Genomic DNA, 12,639 nt, shown 5'->3' with positions numbered 1-12,639 from the left:
TTTGGTAAAATAATTAGCGTGGGAGGGGGCCTAGATGCTCTCCAGTTTTTTTGGTCACTTAAAAAGGGCACTAGAACTTTTCATTTCCGTTAGAATGAGCCCTCTTGCAACATTCTAGGACAACTGGATCGATACGATCACCCCTGGAAAAAAAAAACAAACAAAAAAACAAATAACAAATAAACACGCATCCGTGATCTGCCTTCTGGCAAAAAATACAAAATTCCACATTTTTGTAGATAGGAGCTTGAAACTTCTACAGTAGGGTTCTCTGATACGCTTAATCTAATGGTGTGATTTTCGTTAAGATTCTATGACTTCTAGGGGGTGTTTCCCCCTATTTTCTAAAATAACACAAATTTTCTCAGGCTCGTAACTTTTGATGGGTAAGACTAAAATTGATGAAACTTATATATTTAATATCAGCATTAAAATGCGATTCTTTTGATGTAGGTATTGGTATCAAAATTCAATTTTTTAGAGTTTTGGTTACTATTGAGCCGGGTCGCTCCTTACTACAGTTCGTTACCACGAACTGTTTGACAACGGATAAAAGACTAATAAAAGGGGCTTAAGAACCCTCAACTACCACTTTTTATATTAAAGTTGAACTTTTGCCTGATGGTGTTTCCAGAAAAGGGTGTATTTGATTTTCAAAATACGCTGGATCGCTCGTAAATGAACAATCGTTTTCACAGTAGGATGTCACATTCCATCTTATATTCATTTAATTCACATATTTCTCTGTAACAAACTATTAGTAAGAAACTATTCGGCCCAACAGTAACCAAGCCTCTAAAAAAAGGAATTTTGATAACAATTAATACATCAAAAGATTTGGTTTCTTATGTGGATTCCAAATACATAGGATTCATTAAGTTTAATATAACTTATCAAAAGCTTAGAAAGTATACGCAACTTGTTTTGGGGGAATTTTCTGCTAGGGGATTTTTCACAAGGAGAATTTTCAACGGGAAACGAATTTTCTAAGGACAGTTTACCGAAGGAAATTTTACACGGGAAGAGGAGGAGATTTCCCGCCATGGTTTGAAAAACGGTCAGAAATCAAATAATGGAAAATAATAGAAAGTTTTTCAACTGGGAATGAGGAGCAGCACTAGAATTTAAAACAAATAGCTATTATATTTCGTATATGAGTGGGGCTGTCCCTTCTTTGACCATCGCTTTTGACTTTCTGTCACAGTTCCTTTAGAAAGACTGCTCAAATACAAGGGCCGTTGAAATTTCAATGACAAGTATTTTTAAATGAATTAAAGACTTCAACGTAAAGAGTGAGTACTGAGGAAACGGAAGCCCCTTCCCCCTATATACATAACAATTTCTGTCCTATTCAAACTATAATGTTGCTCCTTAGTTCCAGTGGAAAAATCTAGTTTTTTCTATGTAATCCAGGCACCGAGAGTCGAGAGGTTAAATCTATCCTTTAGTCAACAGAATGTTCACCAAATTTAGCTGAGTAACATCTTATTTAAAAATATAAAAGCCAAGCCTTATACTCCTTTTGAAGGCCTTTGGTACCCTCCTTCTTACATAAAAAATATCCATATCTAGTAAAATCCAGTTCATCAGCATTACGAATAATTAATACATCTAAAAACGGAAGTTTATTTTCAATTTCAACTTCTAGGGTGAACTGCAAATTTCGGTCATAAGTGTTAAGATGATCTAAGAAGCCCCGAAGCTCAGCTTCTCCATAATTCCAAAGTGAAATTACGTCATCCATGTAACGACCCCAATAGACATGTTTTAAAAAATAAGAATTCAATGCCCAATTCTCAAGATTCTCGACGTAAATATTTGCTAGTAGCCCGGATAAAGGTGCTCCCATTATTCATGATTCTTAGATCATCTTAACACTTATGATCGAAATTTGCAGTTCACCCTAGAAGTTGAAATTGAAAATAAACTTCCGTTTTTAGATGTATTAATTATTCGTAATGCTGATGACCTGGATTTTACTATATATCGAAAGCCAACACAAAACAATAAATATCTTCACTTTAATTCAAATCACCCCCCACAAGTTAAAAGAGCAGTTGTAACTTGATAAAGGTGCTCCCATTATTCATGATTCTTAGATCATCTTAACACTTATGACCGAAATTTGCAGTTCACCCTAGAAGTTGAAATTGAAAATAAACTTCCGTTTTTAGATGTATTAATTATTCGTAATGTTGATGACCTGGATTTTACTATATATCGAAAGCCAACACAAAGCAATAGATATCTTCACTTTAATTCAAATCACCCCCCCCACAAGTTAAAAGAGCAGTTGTAACTTCCCTCATTGATCGTGCCCTGAATATTTGCTCCAATTCACATATAAATGCAAAAATAAACTTTATCAGAGATATTCTTTTTGGTAATGGATACCCCATTCCTTTTGTCAATAAAATAATTAACCGTAGAATGAAAAGACATTCTTGTAAAATCGAAGAAGATACTTCACAATGTAAGGCTACTGATAAGCCCTCAAATATTGTCTATCTTCCGTATATCCCAAAGGTCACAACAAAATTAAAAAATATTTGCACAAAAAATAATCTGTACGTAGTTTTTACTAATAATTTTAAAATCATCAATTTCTTAAGCTCGGGTAAAGATAAGACCCCAGTTACTCGCCAAAGAGGGGTCTATCAAATACCATGTGATTGCGGAAAATACTATGTCGGCAGGACCCATCAGAATCTAGACAAACGGTTACAACAGCATAAAAATGACATAGACAAGGCCTTAATTTCAAATAGTTCCAACAACTCCTTTGATTCTGCTTTAGGTTGGCATATACTTAATAATCCGTCCCACATGATACTTTTTGAAAACTCTTCACTCATTAGTAATGATTTGGGAATAAAAAAGGTGGTTCGAGAATGAATCGAAATTAGTCTCAAAATAAATAATAATATTTCTTTGAACAGGGACTTGGGGCAATACTCACTAAATTCTTTATACTCAAATTTAATTAAAAATGATCTAACAAAATATTTTACTAAACCGATTTATAATAGTACTGAACCAACTACGAAAAGGCCTTTGAGACAGGCTGCTAAACAAGCAAGATTAGCTTTAAGAAATTGCATCTAATCATTTTATTCTCTTCAGTTTGAATGAGCTTATATTCTCATTTCATTCTTTTCGCCAGTCCTGGTTGAACTTCGTTTAAGTAAGGATGCTAGGGCTATTTTTAAAAAAAGTTTTAAAAAGTGTTTTTAATTATTCAGTTTTAATCCTCACAAGTTCTATATATATATATATATATATATATATATATATATATATATATATATATATATATATATATATATATATATATATATATATATATATATATATATAGTTTCTCTCTTATTCTTGTATTGTGCTGAAGACGGCCCTTGGACATAGGGCCGAAATATCTACAGAAATAACTTCCACTGTCTTGAAATTTTCCCTATTGTCTCTACGTTGTATTTGTTTGTTATGCAAAGGCAGTGTGGTCTTCGTCGCTATTTAAGAGCTCCAAACTAGAGCAACTAGAACGCCCCCCCCCTCCATGCCTTCTTACCTAAAACCAATGAAATACAAATTTTAGGATAGACATTTTGTTGAAAATAGTTCAGACATCGAACAACAAAAGGCTCTGGGGTTAGCACAAACACCTAGAGCCGGAAGGCAAGTGTTTAAGTTATGACCTTGGGACATATATGAATAGTGGTGGGTGAAAAGGTCCAGAAGGACCAATCGCTCAGGGCATTTTAACCTCGTTTACATAAGCCAGGAGGAATATAATTAGCATAACCGGTTTACCTGACCACCGGATCCAGTCAAGAACCCTCCCTAGGAACCAGATTACCAGATTCTCTCGCTACCAGATCTCATTTGTATAATTCCATGAGTTGTTCATTTGCATACTTACATGAGTACTTAATATTTTTTAAACCCATGATAAATCTATGAATAAATTTTATTCAGGTTGAATGAAACCGGTTTACATTTGTATATGTTTCCTATACTGAGTGAATATAAAACGGGATTTTAAATGTATTATATTAAGAGGTGCCGAGAATAGAATTTTTTCATTTTTATTCCATGAATAAATTTTTATTCCAGTTGAATGAAACCGGTTACAGTATCATAAGTTTCCTTTACTAAGCGAATCTGACACGAATTTTAAATGTATTATATTAACAAGTACCAAGAATAAAATTTCAATATCATTTAAATAAACAAAAAAATATAAAAAAAAGTTGAAAAATTTTCATGTTCCAAAGAAAACGAAGTCTAAAAAAAATCACTACAAACAATACTTTTCCTATAGGAAAAATCACGACTAGCATATTTATATCATCTTTATTTCGTATTTCAAAGATATAGTAAGTGAATATTTTTTGCTATTGGCTTGAAAAAAGCATCTCGTGGTATTATATTTAAATGTGAACTTTTTTTTACCACTAGTAGTTGTTCCATCATTAAAAAGCTTGTTTTTGTCAGCATTCTACACAAAGATAACCGTATCATTTACACACACCTTTTTGGAATATTTCATCTCCACTTTTTTATGAATATGATGGATGGGTTTATTCTTCCAATGCAAAATTATTACTTATCAAAACATACAATGAACCATCTACTGTCGACGTCCGACCGTAGAGTACCAAGGGCTTGGCCATATAGAATATTGGAAATATAAAAATGTAATTCAGTGAAGTGTTCTTATTGAAATAATGACACATACAGTATTACATATTTACATACAAAATTCATGTTGCATTACGTAGTACTCCATAAGCTTTTTTCGTATTCAAACAATCTACAATTCACATTCCAGTGATAACAGTCATTTTCTACGTTTTCCACAACCAAAATTTGGTTCAATAATATTAAACACGTCAGGTCCTCACATGAATTTTGTGTCTGGTGCAGTAGTCTTTATTTTATCATAGGATTCTTGCCACACGCTATAGCAATAGTAGATGTTTTTCGGATTTTCTAAAAACATTTTACTGCAATTTTGAATTATTATCGTAAAAAGTGCGGTTTTGCCAGACACTGATGGCCCGCAAAGAAATGAGCCGAAAGAAATTTTCAGTTAATGCATATTACTCTTATCTCTGTCAAAATACAATTAACCGAAAGTAACCCCAATCTGTTGAATAAATATTTATTCCCTATGCTCAAAAATACAAAAAATAATTTCTTTTTGTTTTTAATGAAATTAAATGTGCTAAAAAAAAAAAAAAATTTAAAACAACATATTTACATAAAATAAGCACTAGGAGAAAAACAGCATATTCATATGAAATAAGCATTGGGAAAAAAGCAATATATTGACAGAAATAGGCACTTGGGAAAGACTCCCCCACCTCTCCAGGGCGGGGGGTGGCCACTATGGTGGCAGAAGACCCAGGAGCGCAGCGGTGGCCACTAGGGCGGCCGAAGGCTAGAGGTTGCGGAGGTCCAGCCTGGAGATGCAGTGGTGGTAGCAAAAATAATAGTATTTTATTGGACACTCTTATTTAAAATATATCAAAAACAATTCTTCCTTGCGTAAACACGAAACAAACATAGGAAAACACTACATAGAATAAAAATACTGCTGAGATGGGGAAAACAGACCCTCCTCCAGCTTATGATTAAATTTTCTCCGGACCGATAAGGTGTCCGTACTGTAGACATTCATTCTGGTCCAAGTTAGTTGACTTCCATAGGGTAGTACCTATACACCGACAGCGCGCACATAGACCTCGTCCGGTATGACTGGCATGGCATTTTTCTCTATTCTAACCATGTATTTATTTTAATTTTACAGAGCAAATTGCCATGATCTTCGCTCTTGGAACTAAACTATTATCTACACAGTTTTTATAAGCACTCATGCTGAAATTCTCCTTCACACAGTGTGTAGACATCCCCTTACAGACTTTTTGATTTCCAAATTGTCAGTTTGCACGCATTACACCTTCGGACCTGCAAGAAAACTGTGAGAAATCACGTCGCTCCCCGTCTCAAATGTTAAAAATAATAGTTTATTTGGGGCCTGGTGCTTTACTAGCTCCGGATAATGGACCCGTTCCAATTTATGTAGTCAATTCGAGAAATAATTTTCCAAATCGCCCATCACATCCTGTTTTAACTTTTAACAGGAGTAAATCAGTGCAACAGGAGTAATACCACGGCCACTGGAGCTAATACACATTGTAATAAAATTCCAACACGAGTTTCTTTGATGTTTCATAAATGGCACTGCCAGCGACAGAGTTTTTTATTTAAGATTCAGTTTCTTTTTTTCCTATTTAAAAGGGCCTATTTAGAGCCTATGATCGTGAACGATGTAAAGTTTGAATCGCCATGATTCGAGCACATTTTTTTGGTTCGGTTACAACTTCAGAACGACTCCTACGGTGCAAACTCTCGCGTATCTTAACAAAGGCTGAATTTAAAATGTTTAAATATCTCCTTTTCAACCTTCGTTTTTGCTTTAGAACGTTTACCCTTATATTTGTCAATAAATGTATTCATGTAAGGCTTTTGGTCGAATTGGAGGATTCTGTGTATCTTTATGATCCTGAAATCAAACAGTTCGTGGTAACGAACTGTAGTAAGGAGCGACCCGGCTCAATAGTAACCAACACTCTAAAAAATTGAATTTTGATATCAATAGCTACATTAAAAGAATCGCATTTTAATGCTGATTTTAAATATATAAGTTTCATCAAGTTTAGTCTTACCCATCAAAAGTTACGAGCCTGAAAAAATTTGCCTTATTTAGGAAAATAGGGGAAAACACCCCCTAATAGTCGTAAGATCTTAACGAAAATGACACCATCAGATTTAGCGTACCAGAGAACCCTATTGTAGAAGTTTCAAGCTCCTATCTACAAAAATGTGGAATTTTGTATTTTTTGCCAGAAGACAAATCACGGGTGCGTGTTTATTTGTTTGTTTTTTTTTTTTTTGTTGTTTTTTTTCCCCCAGGGGTTATTGTATCGACCAAGTGGTCCTAGAATGTCGCAAAAGGGCTCATTCTAACGGAAATGAAAAGTTCTAGTGCCCTTTTTAAGTGACCAAATAAGTTGGAGGGCATCTAGGCCCCCTCCCACGCTCATTTTTTCCCAAAGTCAACGGATCAAAATTTTGAGATAGCCATTTTGTTCAACATAGTCGAAAATGAGGAGAGGGGGCTATATTGGAGGATCTTTCCTTGGAGGAATCTGTCATGGGGGAAGAAAAATTCAATGACAAGGGCGCAGGATTCTCTAGCATTACTATAAGAAAACAATGAAAAATAAACATGAAAACGTTTTTTCAAATGAAAGGAAGAAGTAGCATTGGAACTTAAAACGAACAGAGATTATTACGCATATGAGGGGTTCTAAAAATACTTTAGCATAAAGAGCGAGGTATTTAGGAGGAGATAAATACCTTGCTCTTTATGCTAAAGTATTTTTAGTAATTTCAACTATTTATTCTACGGCCTTTCTGATTCAGGGGTTATTCTTAAGGAATTGGGATAAAACTTACGATTTAGTGTAAAGAGCGAGGTATTAACGAGGGTACCAACCCCCTCGTATACATAATAAAATATAAGGTTATGAAAGTTTGTTACGTCGGTTAATTCTTAAGTTACGTATATTTTTTACTAATAAAAACGTTCGTTAAAAATTAAAAGTTCTAGTTGCCTTTTAAAGTAATCGAAAAATTGGAGGGCAACTAGGCCTCCTTCTCCACCCCTTATTTCTCAAAATCGTCTGATCAAAACTAAGAGAAAGCCATTTAGCCAAAAAAAAAAGAATTAATATACAAATTTCATTTTCATAATTTATGTGCGGAGAGCCAAAACCAAACATGCATTAATTCAAAAACGTTCAGAAATTAAATAAAAAAAAAACTAATTTTTTTTAGCTGAAATTAAGGAAAGACATTAAAACTTAAAACGAACAGAAATTACTCCGTATATGAAATGAATTGTCCCCTCCGCAATCCCTCGCTCTTTACGCTAAAGTTTGACTCTTTGCCACAATTCTACTTTTTAAACCGATTAAAAGCTTTAGCGTAAAGAGCGAGGGATTGCGGAGGGGACAACTCATTTCATATACGGAGTAATTTCTGTTCGTTTTAAGTTTTAATGTCGCTCCATACTTTCAGCTAAAAAAATTAGTTTTTTTTTATTTAATCATTGGCTAGAATCAATCGCAAAAGAAGGTGGTGTCTAACAATATTCTGTATCGGATTAAGGTTGGGAATAAGCTTTTATTGGAGGTGTCCCGGGGATACCTCCATCCTCCACCAAAGAATTATTATAGTGACTCAGTAAGAGTTTAGACAGAGGTCTGCTTATGTGTGGGAAAAAATCCTTTATCTTGTCATGAAGTTCACGGGTATTTCACCATCAATTTAAAAAAAAAAAACATCATTAGGGTCTATTCTCCTCAACAGTGGCAATATCGGGAAAACTTGGATCACAATGATTATCCAGTCATTAGTAATTCCCACAAGACAAAGAGCAGTGAGACACGATAAAAGGAGTTCATAACTGAAAACCTGCGTCTGAATTTTCACCGGTTCGTCGTCTAGTCGGGCCAATTTCCATCATACGATCCCCATGAAAATAAAACCCTCCCCGCATGAATCTCTCTACAAATAAGTGCTGATCCATGTCGGTAATCAGACTTATTTTCTCTTTACTGATTTTAAGGATTAAATCCATCAAATATTAAGGAGTTGAAAAACTGGTAATTTCCCACTACCCTCAACAAATTTCCCCTTGCAAACCCAGCACATTTTCTTATATTAAATAGGCAAGTCGTCCTCCGTTGATTCTTTCGCGATTCTTTTTGTCAGCAAAAAAATGGGTTACCCATGGGGGCACCTTTATCCGGGCTACTGGCAAATATTTATGTCGAGAACCTTGAAAATTGGGCATTAAATTCTTATTTGTTTAAACACGTCTATTGGGGTCGTTATATGGATGACGTAATTTCACTTTGGAATTATGGGGAAGCTGAACTTCGGGGCTTCTTAGATCATTTTAACACTTGTGACCAAAATTTGCAGTTCACCCTAGAAGTTGAAATTGAAAATAAACTAACGTTTTTAGATGTGTTAATTATTCGTATTGCTGATAAACTGGATTTTACTATCTATTGAAATCCAACACAAAACAATAGACATCTTCACTTTAATTCAAAGCACCCCCCACAAGTTAAAAGAGCAGTTGTAACTTCCCTCATTTATCGTGCCCGGAATATTTGCTCCGATTCGTATATAAATGCACAAATAAACTTTATCAGAGATATTCTTTTTGGTAATGGATACCCTATTCCTTTTGTCAATAAAATAATTAACTGTAGAATAAAAAGACATTCTTATAAAATCGAAGAAGATATTTCACAATGTGAGGCTACTGATAAGCCCTCAACCATTGTCTATCTTCCGTATATACCAAAAATCACAACATAATTAAAAAAAAGTGCACAAAAAATAATCTGTTCGTAATTTTTACTAATAATTTTAAAATCATTAATTTCTTAAATTCCGGTAAAGATAAGACCCCAGTTACTCGCCAAAGAGGGGTCTATCAAATACCCTGTGATTGTGGAAATTACTATGTCGGATGGACCCATCAGAATCTAGAAAAATGGTTACAACAACATAAAAAAGACATAGACAAGGCATTAATTTCAAATAGTTCCAACAACTCCTTTGATTCTGCTTTAGGTTGGCATATATTTAATAATCCGTCCCACACGATACTTTTTGAAAAATCTTCACTCATCAGTAGTGATTTGGGAATAAAACAGGTGGTTCGAGAATCAATCGAAATTAATCTCAAAATAAATAATAATATTTCTTTGAACAGGGACTTAGGGGAATACTCACTAAATTCTTTATACTCAAATTTAATTAAAAATGATCCAACAAAATATTTTACTAAACCGATTTATAATAGTATTGAACCAGCTACGAAAAGGCCTTTGAGACAGGCTGTTAAAAAAGCAAGGTTGGCTCTGAGAAATTGCATTTAATCACTTTGTTCTCTTTAGTTTGAATGAATTTATATTCTCACTTCATTCTTTTTGTCAGTCCTGGTTGAATTTTGTTGAAGTAAGGATGCTAGGGCTGTTTTTTAAAAAAAGTTTTTAAATAACATTATTTAGTTTTAATTCTCCCAATTTAATGTAAGTTCATTTTACATATTTTTTCTCTTGTTCTCATGTTGTGCTGAAGACGGCCGTTGGACATAGGCCGAAATATTCACAGAACTGAATTCCACTGTCTTGAAAAGATTTTCCCTATTGTTTCTACTTTGTATTTGTTTGCTTCTTCCCTTAACTTAAATCCCGACTAATATTTGTAATTGGAAAAAATGTCCAATTGAATCAGATTCACTAGCAGACTCGTAAAGAAGCCATACCCACCGATTCAACGTTTCGATGGACGGAGCCACCACTGGACATATTACACCCATTTTATCTTCACGTTTCCCCTCTTAAAACTCCGTATCATACTGTAACACCAACATTTAAATTCTCGTTGGCCATCTAAAACATATCCAGCCTTTACATTTTACAGGATATCGTCCATTTAAATAGTTAAAATCCACTTTATGAAATTCTGCTCTCTAACTAGGCGCATTAACTGCCAATTCGTCCAAATATGTCTTACTAGCATCCTTATGCAGGGCTCTATGGGCTGCAATGCGTAATTGAAGCACTCAAGCCCCCTTTTTTAACGAATTTGAAATACATCTCTACAACCCTTTTAACCTGCATTATGTTTTGAAAAATTAGCCTCCCGCTCCCAACACTTAAAACATATTCCTTTTGAAATGTACTTACATTTATGTCTAAGCTTTCAATAAGCAAAACTACAGATCCTATCCCTTTTTTATGGTTGTCTACTTTAGTTAAAATACCAACCACACACTCCAAAATACACACTCAAAATTATTCAGGTCTGGATATTGTGGCCGCATATAATGTGGACATCTCACCCGAATTTTCATTTAAATAAAAAAAATGTGTAGTGGATGCTTGAATACAATCCCTGCCTCTCCCTCCCGAATCTGTCTATCAAGAAGGGCTCAAATCTTGCCTTTATAGGAATATAATTTGTCTGTAGGATCTGAAAAGATACTAACAAGAATAAGTGAGTTAAAGAGGTCACTAAACTCAGCACTGAAGATATAAACATTGCACAAGGCATAATTACACAGATAAAACTGAGGCAATATAGGGGAAGAACCACTACCACTTTGTTCTTTTCCCCTGGTCTCTCTCCTCAAGGTCACTTGTGAGTGCTGAGAGGAGGATTACATGGGAGGTTGGCCTCTCCCCGGTCTGCTGGCACTTTCTCGAGCACAATGGGCGATAGTTAGTCTTCCACCTATTCGTAGTCCTTGTCGAGCCCAAGATCAGCTATGAGACTATCTAGATCGAAATTCGGGGAAGCTACACAATTTGAATTTACCCCCCCCCCCCCAATAAATAGATTTAATCCTTCCTTTCACTTTCTTCAGGGGCCTGTTCTGTCTCCATTAACGATTCAATGTCATCTTAAATAGCGACGAAGACTAAACTGCCTTTCCATATTAAAAAAAAAAACTTAGAAATAATGGTAGATTTTTTTTAAGATAGTGGAATCAAATTCAGTGGATATTTTGAAAACTTGTATTTAATTGTTTTCGTTCTGTTTATTTTGAATGAATTTATCGTCTCACATCATTTTATTAATAATTCCTGGTTGATCTTCGTTGAAGTAAGGATGCTATGGCTGTTTAAAAATAAATATTTTAGTTTTAATTTTCACATTTTAATGTTGGACATAGTGCCAAAACATCCCCTGAATGGAATTCCACTTTTTTTTAAAAAACAATTCTATTGTTTCCACGTTGTTATTGTTTAGTGTCATCGTAGAGATTGTAGGTCCCTTGAGTTGGCGATAATGCCGGTAGGTAAACCTAAAAATAATAAAAAACTTTTTTTTTGAAACTGTTATGATTTTAACCTGTAAAAGAATGTGTTATTAGCCTATTAAAGAATATTTTATTGTTATTGAGAAATCCTCTCCCAGCATCGTCGGATAAGATTAATAACAGTTACCGGCTATTAACACGAAAACAAAACTTATGATAATATTTTGAGGCCAGGTCCTCTTCCTAGTACTATTCAAGAGTGACAAGAGTGAAAAAAGATGGAAAGTCTTGAACTCCCCCTTCTTTTGGTATCTTTGAGTATTAAAAAACTATGATTTCACTTACGGGGGTAATAAATTTGCGTGGTTGTGCTCACGCCCTTACCATACCATTCCTGCAATAAATTGTTGACCAATTCTGGTTCGTTTTCAGCCAGCTCTGCTGGCATTTCAGTAGGAGCCTGAAAGAGGAATAAAAATTTATTTTCTTTTTGAAACAAGTATGATAATAACCTGACAAGGAATGTACTATTAAGCTAAGGTTCAAGACTCAAAGTCACCCGACGCTACACTGAAAGTGTTGCCAAGTCCGTATTCAGAGGAAGTGTTAGGAGTCTTAAGCCCTCCCCCTAAAGAAAAAAGCTCTGTTCGATTCATAAAAACGCAGTAAAAATAGATAAAAACACATTTTTGATAGGTCTTTTAAAGTTTTCTGTACCCCAACCC

General features: G+C 34.6%; 2 protein-coding genes across 3 annotated transcripts in view; one reads left to right on the top strand and one right to left on the bottom strand.

Moving 5' to 3' along the window:
- The window catches only part of LOC136028821 (uncharacterized), a 79,979-nt gene extending 67,606 nt beyond the window's left edge, over positions 1-12,373 (bottom strand). The window contains exon 1 of the mRNA XM_065706742.1: positions 12,260-12,373. Within this exon, the coding sequence (XP_065562814.1) occupies positions 12,260-12,362 (103 nt within the window). The 5' untranslated portion in view covers positions 12,363-12,373. The remainder of the gene's footprint in view (positions 1-12,259) is intronic.
- Positions 1-12,639, top strand: part of LOC136028820 (uncharacterized) — a 34,007-nt gene that overhangs the window by 19,466 nt on the left and 1,902 nt on the right. The gene's annotated exons all lie outside the window — the stretch shown is intronic.

Source organism: Artemia franciscana, chromosome 7 (genome assembly GCF_032884065.1).
Source record: "Artemia franciscana chromosome 7, ASM3288406v1, whole genome shotgun sequence".
NCBI classification, from domain to species: domain Eukaryota; kingdom Metazoa; phylum Arthropoda; class Branchiopoda; order Anostraca; family Artemiidae; genus Artemia; species Artemia franciscana.
The sequence above is the reverse complement of the archived record's forward strand: the minus strand, read 5'-3'. Positions and strand labels throughout refer to the sequence as shown.